The sequence below is a fragment of the Tamandua tetradactyla genome, chromosome 17 (assembly GCF_023851605.1).
Source record: "Tamandua tetradactyla isolate mTamTet1 chromosome 17, mTamTet1.pri, whole genome shotgun sequence".
Taxonomy (NCBI): Eukaryota; Metazoa; Chordata; class Mammalia; order Pilosa; family Myrmecophagidae; genus Tamandua; species Tamandua tetradactyla.
In genome coordinates, this window is record NC_135343.1 from 8,297,828 (window position 1) to 8,312,418 (window position 14,591).

Here is a 14,591-nt window from a genome sequence, read left to right on the forward strand (position 1 = left end):
GGGACAAATCAATAGGCTGAGACCTTGATCTTGGGGTTTGTCCTATGAGACTTATTCCTGCAAAGGATAAGCTAAACCTACTTATAATTAGACCTAAGAGTCACCCCAGAGAGCCTCTTTTGTTGCTCAGGTGTGGCTTCTCTCTCTAAGCCAACTCAGCAAGTGAACTCACTGCCCTCCCCACTATGTGGGACGTGACTCTCAGGGGTATAAATCTCCCTGGCAACGTGGGACAGAACTCCCAGGATCTGTCACGACCTGGGATCATGGGATCAAGAAAGTCTTCCAGACCAAAAGGGGGAAAAGAGAAATGAGACAAAATAAAGTTTCAATGGCTGAGAGATTTCAAACACTGTCAAGAGGTTATTCTTATGCATTATATAAGAATATATAATTCTTATAAAACATATATAATGTATATATAAATATATTCCTTTTTTTAAGTTTATGATGAGTTGGAGTGGCTGGAGGAAAGTACCCGAAACTGCTGAACTGTGTTCCAGGAGCCTTGATTCTTGAAGATAATTGTATAACAATATAGTTTTTACAATGTGGCCATGTGATTGTGAAAAACTTGTGTCTGATGCTCAGGGTATGGACAGATGAGTAAAAAAATAAGGATAAAAAGAAATAATCGGAGGGTTAAGGGGTAAAATAAATTGGGTAGATTGAAATACTAGTGGCTGATGACAGGGAGGGGTAAAGGTATGGGATGTATGAATTTTTTTCTTTTTTCTTTTTCTTTTTCTGGAGTGATGTAAATGTTCTAAAAATGATCACGGTGTGATGATATTATGAGCCACTGATTGTACACCACATATATACTGTATGTGTGTGAAGATTTGTCAATAAAATATGTATTTTTTTAAAAAAAGATGCTTATGTTTTCTTCTGCCAAATGGAGGAATTTAAGCCAGTAATGGGAACAGTTAGGCTTATAAATCTGATTGGAAGCTCAAGCTCAAAAGATGCTAAATAATTAATGTATAACTGCCTCAAGATTTTTAATGACATTCTCTTTGTCTTGGTTGGGCCATACTCAACATTTTAATAGGTGATTTAGGTAAAAATATAAAAGCTACATTTATGAAAATTGTAGTTGACACAAAGCTGGGAGGGAAGAGTCAGGATCCCAAAACATCTTGACAGTCTAAAGAAATGATCTGATGCTAACAGGATGAAATTAAATAGAAATAAATGGATTGGGGGTCAATGTCTCACTCTCTGGTCTAAAAGTCACCACCATTCCAGATCCAAATACAGTAAATTCTTGGATTTGAGGATTTTATACTTGAGGATTTTGTTTAGTCCCTATGACTCATGGCTATTTACAAGCTCACAATCACAAAGACATAAGTTTGAATCATGGGGCTGAGGCTGGAGTGTGTTTGAATCCCCCACATGTCCACTCACCTAGACTCTGTAGCTCTTTTCTGTATTCTTGTGAATGTGAAACCCTGTTCAAAAGCCTGTATGTTCCACATCCAAATGCTTTATAACTTAATGTTTTGGCTTATAGCGCCATTAAGGGGGAAAAAAAAAGAGTCATCTAGAATTTGGAATTATATTTAATGTATTTAACAGGGCAAATTATATGTTACAGTGGTATTTACAATTTTGGAGACTCTCAAAGCTGTCAACATAAAAACAGAGCTGTCCAAAGCCAGCATGGGAGGTGGAGGAGCTCCCTTATAATTGGAGGTGTTCAGTCAATAGTCCAGACAGCCAACTGGGGATTGGAACAGACAATCCCTAGGGTATTTTCCAATTCTAAGCTCCTAGAACTCTTGTACCATGGCCACAAGACTGCTAATTCTAAGCCTTTATTTCCTGGTATTTTCTTTCCTACTCTTCTTTTCCTCCTTCTCTGTTTCCCCTACTCCCTCTTATCACTGTAGCAATTTTAACCATTTTTTTTCTGTTTTTTCTCTCTGCCAATTCTTCACTCTGCTGCCATTCGTATTTGTAGCTCTCTAATCTTTTCCTCCCGAGACAGAGAAAAGAGGCACAAAGAAATAAGGAATGAAGGGGAGTCCAGATGACAGAAAAGAAAAAGAATTGGGTAAAAACTAGTAATTATGAGAAATACATCAATACTGTTAATTAAACAAGATTTTTTTTTAAATGGTAAGGGTAGCCAAAGCACTATTTTAGCTATTTTTGTGCTTTCAGGCTCATTTCAATGACCTGAAATTTGATACCATATATGAAATTCAAAAATAAAATAATTTCAGACCTCAGGTAAGTAGTGATCACCAGAAAGGACCAAGGAACAACTTTTTTCTCATTTTAATAGGATGTATTCTTTAGTTAAACTCTCTATATGTCCCAGTAGGATGCTGGAATCTATTCACTACAAAATAGGCTGTAAATTTTGCTTCCCTCTAAGCATATGTGTGTGTATATATATCCTAGTTGAAAATGTGTTTGACTAACATGCATCTATATCAAATATAGCTGAAGGAAGAAACAACAAGAGAGAGGGATACTAAATCCCACACTGCACTCATTAAAATTCTGTGATGAGGAGTGAACTCATAAGCTGCAGAGAGCCAGTGTCCGCGAATAAAAACTTCAAGTTGAAACGTCAGTAGAAAGAAACACCAACCTTGGCTTTATTCTTGTGGATAGACCCAGGCAGTTTGTCATGATGGAGATGAGTTGCCAATATCCTTGGTGATGGAAACTGTTTCATTCTCTTAAAAATACACACAATAAAACACAAATTAAAAAATAAAAAATATACACAGTAAGAGGAAACAATATAGATAGATGATGATAGGTAGGTATATAGATAGATACCGAATTTTTAAAAATTGATTTCCCACTTGTTTTATTAACATTTTCCATTGATTTCCCACTTGTTTTATTAACATTTTCCAAAAACATCATCACAAATTGCAGTTAATATAGCATATTCCAGCTCAACTCCCCATTGTCCCATCCTAAAAAAGGGCCAAGACTATTCCAAAGCTGCCTGACACAAGTGGGGTAATATGAAGAAGAAAAAGTAAGAAAGAAAACAGAGGTTTTCATAACTGATTGCAATTTAAACACTTTACGATTTCAGAGTTTACAGCAAAAAGGTGACCCTGTGGCAAGAGCTCCTTCCAGGGCCTTGGAAAAGAACCATGCGAGCTAGGGGCTCTGAAGGGACAGCTGTATCAGTTTCACACAGTAAATCTACCTTTGTGTTCCCTACTATAGAGCCTCTCTGTTTTACAGTCTGCAGAGGAAGGAAACCCTCCTTCTGCTCTCCCAGTAAAATGAAGTTGGGGAGGAGACTTAGCGCTCTAACCTGTTCATAAACAGCTTTCAACCAGCCCTCCTATCACAGCCCTCAGCTTCACCCCCACTTACGGGGGACCCTGAATTGTTCTTTAGCTTGGGTGAATGGTAGTTTCAAACATTATTGTCTCCTTCTCCTAACATATTTCTTCATATTTTATAACGATGAGAAATGGAGAATCGTAAATAAATGAATAATTAAAATTTTATTCTTTGAACTTCCCTGTTGGATCTAGTCTAACATTTCTCAACCACTATTTTCATTTTTTTAAATTTGCTTTTTCCTACAATCATACAAATTCATTTGGTTCAAGACAGCTTGTAATCTGCAATCAAGTCTTTCAATTAATTTGGATCTCTTCTATATTTAACGTTTTTAACATAAATATTCAAGTTTTTTCATAACTCCTGCAAATCTATGTTTAAAACATCAACATTTGCTTTTTTTTAACCACCTAAGACTCTATGTAATCAAATATCCCAACAGAATCACTTCAATATCTGAGAAGTATTTTATGAAAGAAATTCTTATTAGTATAAGCATTCAGTGGTTGATTCTTTTTCTGAAATTTACTTCTACTACTAACATAAAAAATGAAGTTATCTTTTTTAATCTGCCAGGGTTAAGGGGTTTACCTTAAAACCAGACACTTAATATATGTTATGCAGGGGCTAAGGCTTCAAGTTTTCAGCTCTGTCACTGCTTGGCCACTTAGCTAAAAAATACATCTACTCATTCCAAGTGATAAAATGGCATTTAGACACTCATAGGTGATTGTTCTGTAAAACTCAATGGTGATACCAACTCAAGTCAGGGAGCAAAAAAGAGATTTTAAAAATTAAAACAACAACAACAAAACAACAGTTTAAACCAGTGATATGAGTTATAAGTGATTAGTAACAATAATACCTGATTTACATCTGTGGAGCCCAGGGGCTGAGCATTCCCTGAGTCTTTGTGAAACTCTAAAGCACGCAGCTGCTTGCATGACCTGGGTCAATTAATGTTTAAGCTGACCTCTTTACAAAGGAATAATGCACAGATGATCAATGTATACAAGAAACCAGACCCTTCTCTGCATAAAGATGATAATCTAAACCCTACACCCCTTTCCCAGAATCATGTTTACTGTTAACATATAATCTTTTCCACGAAACCGCTCTGTGGCCTTTTTCTCGGGTCCCTAAGCACTTCCACACTGAGCTCTGTACCGGCCACCATCAGAGCGTGGTGATTCCCTGGTTGCCTGCCTTCTTTCACCCCTGTAAGTAAATTCTTATAATAAAGGCTCATGTCCCAGTTCTTATCTAATGCTTTCTTTGGTCTCTTGGTTGGAAAGGCGCCTGCAGACCGGGATAACTTCTTACTGCGCTTTTCAGTTCTTAAAGTAGTTTTACATTCATTCACAATAATCCTCTCAGCTAGATAGTGTAACCCCCATTTTAGAGATTATTAAACAGGCTCTGAGGTTTTAAGCACTTCATCCAAAATAACACAGGTGGTAATTTTCAGATTAGGTTATAGATTGCTCTTTCCACTAAACTGCACTGCCAAAAACCACACAAAGACATGAGAGACGGTAAAGTTACTAAAAGGATTAGAAAAGCATCCAAGGGGATAATGGGAGTTAACTGTAACAAAACTATGTGAACATATAATATGTTCATGAAAATGTGTGATATAGCCAAACCGTAATCAAGTAAAGACTAAATATAAGTATATCGTTTTTAGAGAAATATGTGTTCCAGAAAAGTTTTCTGTAAAGTGAATAACAGTTAAATGAGTAACAGTTAGGTGAATCAAATCTTCTCACTCATTTCCATTTTATAATAAAAGCAAGTTGCACAGAAAAAAACCTTTGCTCTTAGTGATGATGAAATTATACTTAAAATACAAAAAGTCTTTAAAAGTAACACCTGAACAAAAAAATTCTGATAAATTATGGATATTGAAAGAATTCAAAACTCAAAATATTATACTAAGTTAAAACATTTTCCAGAAACTCTGGAGCTAGGATTCTTTGCTCACTCATCTTATATTACATCTTATTGTTAATTTAGATGCTTCTAGAACACTTCTCCTTGGTTTTAAAAATCTTGATTTTGCTAAAGCTGGAAATTCCTTTACCAGAAAGTACAACTTTTTGTTTCCTAATTAGAGCTATAAAGCCTTGGAATGCAAGCCTCTAAAGACAGAAGCAATGCTTTGCTTTACATCCACACTAAAGTGCTTAATGAAACAGAAAGAATCTTGGATTGGGAACTGGACACCAGGCAGGATATGAGGAGAAAGAACAGGCCCCAAAGCTATTGGGTGTTTAAGCTCCCGGTGGAGTACAGGCATGTCAAAATCTTGATTAGGAACAAAAACTCTTCTCAAAGTCAATAAACAAGAGTTACAGGAAGTTCCCCGCTTACAAGATGGTTTATGCTTCCAAACTCTGTTTGAAAGTCAGTTGTCTGGCAATTAAAATAGACTTTCCTGGAGAAACAATACTATAAGTGATGTGAACATTTACAAGTCAACACTGAGATCCTGATTTCAGTCATAAGAGAAACCTGTTTATCTCAGTGACGGGTAAACGCACAGAATGATTGTGCTGGTAAGGTGAGGAACAGCACACTGACCTGAGACCCACGATGTAAGATGTTTGTAAAAGGGAAATTAGAAAGCTAGACAACTGCAGCATAATTTCTAACGATGATGTGGAAAAGCAATTAAAACTGCCTCAAAGGAGAAGTAAATTGGCTTTTCATTGGTCCACCCATTTCTTATCCAGGGAAACTTCTTAAAGCTCCTGTTCGCGTCCTTTCTGAGCTCCCATCTGGGTGCGTTAGGACAGCTGACCCTCCCACGGCACCCAAGGCCCAGAATGGCTGCCACCCCCTCTGATGCCTCCTGATGTACTTTGCTGCCAACCAGATCCAGGATTTAGCACTTACTTCCTCACCCCACCCCATCCCTAAATCCCTGAACCCCTCTTTCACAATGTATGTTTCTACTACATTGGCCCAATCCAGGGAAATGGGCTTCCTTCCACCCAGGTTGCAACTTTTAAATTGCCCAAGAGTCTCAGTCACTTTCCAGAAGCTCTTCCTTACGTTTCAGTCCCCAGGCTGCATTCTTAGTGACGGGTTTTGTCTGCCTGTTGGGAGTCCTGGTGCTGATCACATGTAAGGTTTTACTGAGACTGTGGCCGGCCTTGGATACAGCCTTCACTTTCCGGTTGCATTTCCGGGGAGTAAAGGGACTGGCCCTCTTCATCTCTGTTCTGTCTTGAGCACTAAATCCAGAGGCAGATCCTTTCTTCCACCCCCTTTCCTGCCTTCCCTGGGGAGGGAGCCTAACATCATTTCTCATGCCCAGGTCTGTGTTAGAATAATAAACTTTACACATGTCAGTGACTTACCCTCTCAGCTACTCCTTGACCTCTTCCCATCCTGCACATATGCACATACTGTGTCATAATGGAGACAGGGAAATCAAAACTGCCTTTTTAGGAAAAGATTGGGAATTATCATGAAAAACTAGTCCAAATGTTCCATGCCTTAGAGTAACCCTCCTACCAGGATCCCGCCCACATCTATGTCTTCAGAGACAAAACTCTTTTCCTGAGATTTCTCAGCTTACTTTCTCCCCTATTTTTAAAAACAGGCTGTCTCTCTCTCTATGCCAACTTGGAAAGCGAACTCACTAACCTCCCTGCCATGTGGGACAAGAGTCCCAGAGGGGTAAAACTCCTGACAAAGTGGGACAGATCTCCTGGGATGTGCCGGAACATCATAGGACCTAGAAACCTTCTTGACTAAAAGGGGGAAGAGAGAATGAGACAAAATAAAGTCTCAGTGGCTGAGAGATTCCAAACAGAGTCAAGAGTTTATCTGGGAGGTTATCCTATGCATTATATAGATATCTCTTTTCAGTTTATGGTGTATTGGGGTGGCTGGAGGGAAGTACCTGAAACTGCAGAGCTGTGTTCCAATAGCCTTGTTTCTTGAAGACAACTTTATAACTATATAGCTTTTACAATGACTGGGTGATTGCGAAAACCTTGTGTCTGATGCTCCTTTATCCAGGGTATGGACAGATGAATAAAAAATATGGATAAAAATAAATAAATAATAGGGGGTAAGGTGTAAAATAAGTTGGGTAGGTGGCAATACTGGTGGTCAATGAGAGGAAGGAGTAAGGGTACGGGATACATGAGTTTTTTTCATTTTTTAGATTTCTTTTTCTGGAGTGATGCAAATGTTCTAAAAATGATCATGGTGATGAATACACAACTATGTGATGATATTGTGAGCCACTGATTGTACACCATGTATAGAATGTATGTGCGCAAAGATGTGTCAATAAAAATATTAAATAAAAAAAATTAGGCTATAAGTGTACTGGCTAATATCTCAAACTTTTAAGTGAGAAAACTTGGGTTCAAACTTGGCCAAGTCACTTACTAGCTCTGTGATGTGAGGCAAGTCATTAACAGTTTTAAGTTTTGTAAATCGGTTTGTAAATGAGATATACCCGAAAAGATAATCCCTGAAAAGTGCAATTTATTAATCACATAATAAACTACAATAATTATTATTTAATTATTAGTATCGAATTTTCTAAACGTAAACCTGAAGAATCCCCAAAACGGAAGAAATCATTTTATGATAATTTGCTATAAGTCCAAAGACAATATATTTTGTACTAACCTCATATTTTTCTGGGTCTCCACATTCAAGAACTGGGAATTCTGGATATTCATACTTTCGTTTGGACACAGCAAAGATTAATTCAATAATTATGTTGAGAAGCCAGTTTGAACCTGTAAGAAAAATCAGAGAATAAAAGTAGCTCATTAGGGAGCCCTGATATAACCTAGGCATGTTACTTTAGCATATACATCATAAAATTAAAATCTACAACCATTCCCTGATGTGTGCAATTGGTTCCACTGTGTTTGAAATAACCCAGGCTATGCAAAGAAACAGACTTTTGTATAAAACAGCCTTTAGTATATACTATATACTATTAGTATAACATTCAACTTACCTCATGTGTCAGATTTCTCCTTTAACAAGAGACAATGCTTCTTTTGTATACAGAACAAGTCCCTTATAGAACAATGATATGCCATGGAAATTATTACTATATATCATGTTTATTATTTAACCGTAGTGAATATTTTCTGCAAATGTATACAATTTTGATTTTATAAAAATCCAGCATCAGTTACGAGGAAGAAAAATATGAAAGAGTTTGGCTTTAATAAATACTTAGAGATGAAATAGCAGTTGAAAGAATAAAAAAATAGATTGCATAGTATAGGATAATATGGATTCCTAATGTCTTATTCTCCATTGATGAAGGACCTTTGTAGAGCTGATTTGAGAAAGGAGAGGACTGATGTTTGATCCTGAAAAAAAGCTAGAACATGGAAATCATCATATAAATCATACATTTGGTGTGCTTTTGTCTTCAGTCAAAAATCAAGATGAATCTCTCCTGTGATTAGAGCTGGGTGGCAACTGGACTTTACTGCATTCATGTTTCTTCTGTCCAGCCCCACCATCCATCATCTCCTTCCACCTTCTATAAACCCTCATGCCTTTTTCACATTAAGACCTCTTCCTCAGAGAACTGAACTTTTACATCTAACATCTCTGGATACTGATTTTTCAACCTATGCACTTCAACCGTCCGAGCCACCCCATCCTCGCTGTTCCGCTGGCTTCACTTAGAGATAAACTGCCGTCGTCCCAACTTTTCTTGCACCCTCCCCAACCTATGCATCATGAAAAAGTGCCCTCTAGGAAGGATTTGTTATTTACCGCATTTTGGATAAGATGCTAGCACTATGTCATCACTTCTGGCTTCAAAGGTGTCCAGAGCTTGGAAAGTTTCTGAGGTACACATGGTGATTGGGTAAGGAATCCCCTGATAGATAAAAAGTAAGTGAGACAGCGCAGTTTCTTTCGATTTTTCCAAAGCTTCATCAATGTAGTCAATAAATTTGGACTTATCAGTCATGCTGGCTTCTTGTAATGAAAATGCTCCCCAGTTGTTCAAGGGCAGTCACTGCTTATAATGGATTTTTCGGGGGATGGAATAAAGGGCTCCTCCCAGTCACATGAGAAGGAAATCATTTAATTCTCACCCAATTCCCCACCTCCTCCACTGCCCTTTTTACATATCCTCCTCCGACAAAACAAAACAAACCACAGGTGCAAAACAGGTTGAGGATCAGGGAATAGTAACACAAGGATTGATTACATTACTATCATCAGCAAGTCACCCAGAGGAAGCAAGGATGGAATTTCTTAACAGTATAGCACAAGATGTTTAAGTCAGCCAGTCAATAGTAAATTGCTATCAACAAAAAGCACTTTACTGGACGAACCTCACTTTTCTCCTTGGATCCAGAGCAAACGATTCCATGATTAAAAGCATTGTGCACATCCCACAAGGTGTGCAAGGGAATTGCTGGATTCTGGAATGGGGTGGAAGGGAACATTTGAAATAATCCTGGATAGCAGGCTCAGATTTATCATTTTCTGGCTCACAAGATTTAGAAGTTGGATGACCTGAGTTTGAATCTCAACCATTTCCTAGCTGTTTATTCTGACCTTAAATAATATACCTCCAAAGGTTTATGTAACATGGAGATAATGATTGCTGCTCTTCTTTACTTAACAATAGAACCGTGTGATTCATGGAAAGGAACTAGTCTGCAAATGGGAACAGACTAAGCAATGGAGTCTCCAGTACTGAGTTCCTTCCATGATGCTCAATGTTCTCTAGAGGAAGATGCTTACTCTCTGAGGCAGAGTCTTTCCCTAGGAGCCAAGCTCCCATTCTTCCTTTGGGTAAGTTGAGTTACAATTCCCCGCCTCCCTTCCAGCCTTGGTGTGGTCCTCTGGCCGGTGGGAGGTAGCAGAAGTGGGATGTGCAACTTCCTGGTCACGTCATTAAAACAAGACCTTGCTGGCTATCCAATTCTTCTGCACCCCCTTTTCCATGCCTGGACGGCACAGCTGACTCTGGGGAGCCAGATTTGCAGAGAAAAACAGCACTCCAAAGGGAGGGGACACAAACAAGATAGAAGAAACCAGCCTCCTTGGACAGCCTCAAGAAACAGAGCTGCCCTCCCAGGACACGCCTGGAAGCATCCTCAGCTTCCTGAGGTTTCAAACTTCCTTTTGAACTTAATGTAAAAGAACAAGCCTCTTGTTTGCGCCACTTAATTTTTGGAATCTCTGTTACAATTTAGCCTCCATCCTAACCAAAACACTTTCTGGATCAGAGTTTACTCTCTTTGGCCTCTTCGGAAGTCAATTTTCCATAAACATACGCTGTATTTTTTCCTTCTTCTTCATTCTGTTTCATTCTGCACTCCATATGGTTCTCCTCACCCTTCCTCCATTTTTTTTTCTCTAACTCTGGAAACATAAAGTTTTTATCTATCTTTCTCTAAACCAATGCTAACCAGTTAGGAAGTTAACCCGGTTATGCACAGGCCCTGGCTGCTACAGTCATTCACACACCTATTAAAATAAGAGCTCACACTAGTGAGTATTTCTGTATGAACATCTAACAAGCTACCAAGATCGCATGGCTAATTTAATGTAACTTCAGAATAATGCAATCAGTGTTACTATTATCACTATTTTAAGGGCAGGTTAATTGAGGCTTAAAGAGGTTAAGTAATTTCTTAAACTCATAGAAACCACCCTTGGAGGAGATGGGTTTAGAACGTGGTGGACAGCTGAGTTCCCAGACCAAGAGACAATAAAATGAGATGTTTATTTGTTTACCTGTGAGCAGGAGTGCATGTAGTCTCAACAAAAGATCAAGAAACAGAAAGTCATGGGATTTTTCCACAGGGAAAGAAAACTCACCTTCTGCCAAGAGATTTTTATGACCACGAGGGGAGTAAATGTCCTGGGTTCTAGAACACTAGAATAAGAGCATTTTTTTTTTTTAACATGGGCAGGCACCGGGAATCAAACCCAGGTCTCCGGCATGGCAGGCAAGAACTCTGCCACTGAGCCACCCAAATAACAACATTTTGCAGCAAACAATATATTAAACATGTAAGTTGTTTGTAAGATGCATTCCAATTGAGGAACTTTTATGTCAACAGAAAGCATCTTTCTGAAGCAGGTGGCTGGCAGGAGGGAAGCAGCTCTTTTTGTTTCCATTTTGCAGAGGATAAGAACAGATCAGAGGGCTTAATTTCTATTTAGGAACAAGTATCTTGGTTTGATTATATTTGTGATAATTTATTTTTTAAACATCAGTTTGTGGAAAGGTAAAATTAGAATAACTGAGTATCTTATTTCCCTACCCCACTCCCACCTGAAGGTCCTGTTACCTTACATAATAATGGAATGGCACTCATAGTAGTTGGGAAGGTGATTTCAACAACCCTCCCTTCCAAAGAAAGAAGAGGGTTGGGACTGGACACACTGCCAAGCTGCTTTGTGGGTTTGTCTTTCCTTACAGTCTTTGTTTCCCTCAGGTAAAGTAATTTAAGGCAATTCAACCATTGTTGTTTGCTTGCTTCTTGGTGAGTAAAACATTAAAAAAGACAATGTACTGGATCCTGTTTTGACACTGATGCCTGTCATTATAAGAGGATTTGCGGGCAGTTTGGGCAGTTGAAGGTGGGTAAAGGGAGCTGACTGTTACTAGTCTCCAAAGGCTTAGGTAAACCTGTTTTCTATTTACTTAGCTCTTAATTGTCCTTCGTGATGGGGGTGGGGGTGGGGGTGGGGAGAGAGAGAGAGAGAGAGAGAGAGAGAGAGAGAGAGAGAGAGAGAGAGAGAGAGAGAGAAAGCCTAGCAAGGATGAAATGAAGTTGGACATGGTAAAAAGCAGTGGTCAGGTAGCGCAAGGCTGATGTGCCTTGGCACAGGCTGGTTATCCAGGCACACAAACTGGCCCCTACTGAACTTCCTTCCTCTCTGCGTAGTGGAGCGCCTCTTCAAGATTAAATTGTGTCCTTTTCCCCCTCACTTTTAGCAAGAGAACTGCTACTTTCCTGTGTAGTCCAGGATCAAAATTTACCTTGGAATCCCTGGTGGAGAGAAAGAGGTTTAACCTCTTTGCATTTTGGGAATTTACGTCAAACTGACCTACTTCTTCAGAAGTTGACAACCAGGAAGGCAGGGATGGAGTCTATGAGATAGAGGATGCTGGAAATATTTGGGACCTAGAATGTTTATCTGGCAACTCTGGCTTCCAGGAGTGAGGGGGATGGAGACGTCTACCCCAACAGCAGCAAAGCAGAATTCCCCCCTCCTTCCTGCTCTCCACCTCCCCTGCCTCAGGGACAGGGGCCCAGTACCCGCAGCCCTGCACTGCTCTGTGTCCTGGGGCCTTGAAGTCTTGGCCATCATCAAGATCCTGGGCCCATCCTGACCAGTAAAGTGTCCTTTGGCACACAGCAGCAATGGGACATCACAGCCTAATCTCGGCTGACTAATGTCAGGTAACTGAAGGAGTTTTACGTGCCATTTTGGTTAGGTGCTCTTCATCCGTGGAGAACATCAGAGAAAGGACAGCACACCTTCTACATTTTTGTGGAGAGCCTAGCTGCCTTTGCACCTGTGACTGCTACAGAAGATGAAGACTAGCCAAGCTTCTGTGCTTGGGCTTGATGTAGCAAAGAGAATTTTCTTCTGGGCACTTGCATCCCTCTGTCACAGATAGCACATGGAGGTAGGATTGGGAATGCACAGCCCACAAAGGGCCCTCTGGGAGAGGAACTGGAGTCTTGGACAGGGATCATCCAGACTTCTGAACTGGGAAGCCTGAGCATTTGCAGACTGCCTTGGGGCTTGAGCAGGTTAGTGTTCCAGGAGGTAGGGGAAGATCCTTGCCTTGCTGCTGCTGGAGTGAACTTCTCCATCACCCTTGCTCGTGAGGCCAAAGTTACCAGATAAACATTATGGATCCCAAGTACGCAGAGGGTCAGCCTTTACATCTGCTACTTGTGAGATTCAGTGCCACTACGAAAATCTCCCAAATTTCTCCCACCTGCCCCAACACCCTCCCTTCTATACCCAAATTCCTTGATGGAATGAACCTGATAATATCCACCACTGGTGTCTAGACTTTTCCTGCCCTAAACCATGTTACTGAATGTTCCTCACCTCAAAACATGTTTGTGAAATCTGTAGTGAGGTTCAGGGTTGTGTAAGAAAAGTATATGAAGATGCAATATGGGGAAACTCCCACCCCAATTAACAGGGCCATTAGTTTATATATACTACCCAGCAGAAATGATTGAATCTCTATGTAATTATTACAGTCTTTGTTAACGAGTTTTCTGTTTTCCTCTTCTCTTCATGCAGAATTATTATGGTTAACTTTTTATCTTGTTTTGTCTTCTGATCCCTTTAACACTGATACTTTGGTATTTCAAACCAATGTGTTAGAGACTGGAAAATCAAGGCATCAATTAGTGTCATAACTGATTTTCACTTAAGAATATATTTTATGGAGGTTGCTTTTAATACGAAAAATATTTATTGTGGGTCTATCTTTGAATGGGAATGAATCTATCAGGGGAACAAATGTCCAGACAGGAGAGGAAAGAGGAATCTCAACAGTGTAGGTGATTTAAGAAGGGTAAGATATTACAGCAAAAACAATGACAAAATGAAAGCAACTAGCTTATGGGAAAAGCTGGAGAGAAAGTGAGATATATACTGTTGATAGAATGGAAGTTCAAGCTAGAGGGTCAAGTTTTAGAGACAGCTGCTACAGAGCAAGAGAATGTAGGAAGCCCAACAGATAAGAGGACCAGAAAAGTTGCTATAGTGGAACAGAGATTGTCTAGGGCTCTGGATCGCTGTAGACATGCATGACTGTAACAACGCCATGCTTCAAATGAACTAGGTGTTGACATCCACATTTCTCACAACCTACGACAGTGTCCTTGTGCAAATGAACCACGTGGCCTGGGGAGTGGAAGGCAAGCAGGAAAAGCTCCATAATTACATGATTACAAACTTAGGATAAAGGGCACTTTCACCTGGCATTAACAAAGAACTTACCCTGTTAAGTTCCCAGGATCAGCTCCAACTGTCAAGCCTTCCCCAAACCTTCTCAGACCCCTTAAATCAGAAGGGAGGCCCTTATCATTATCTACTCTTCCTTAGCTCTCTGTGGATAGATTTCACTGACTAGGCGATCCTTCCGTGAAGGCAGGTCTGCCTAACTGTCTCGGGTACTCCAGACTTTTTCCTGCACGCAGCACCTGCACAGGCCCGCATCTTCCCTTCCTTCGCCTCCCCCCCCTTCCCTT

At 39.8% G+C, this 14,591-nt stretch overlaps 1 protein-coding gene across 6 annotated transcripts in view; it reads right to left on the reverse strand.

Moving 5' to 3' along the window:
- SULT6B1 (sulfotransferase family 6B member 1) overlaps positions 1–14,591 on the reverse strand; it is a 28,040-nt gene that overhangs the window by 12,832 nt on the left and 617 nt on the right. The window contains exons 2-5 of one of the 6 annotated variants that reach the window (XM_077134004.1): positions 14,341–14,400; positions 9,109–9,214; positions 7,990–8,102; positions 2,609–2,698 (exon numbers count right to left, since the gene is read on the reverse strand). In XM_077134004.1, coding sequence (XP_076990119.1) covers positions 2,609–2,698; positions 7,990–8,102; positions 9,109–9,193 — 288 coding nt within the window. In that variant the 5' untranslated portion in view covers positions 9,194–9,214; positions 14,341–14,400. Of the gene's footprint in view, positions 1–2,608; positions 2,699–7,989; positions 8,103–9,108; positions 9,653–9,677; positions 12,034–12,789; position 14,591 lie in introns of those variants that run through there. The other 5 variants (XM_077134002.1, XM_077133999.1, XM_077134001.1 and 2 more) reach the window with 5 other exon arrangements.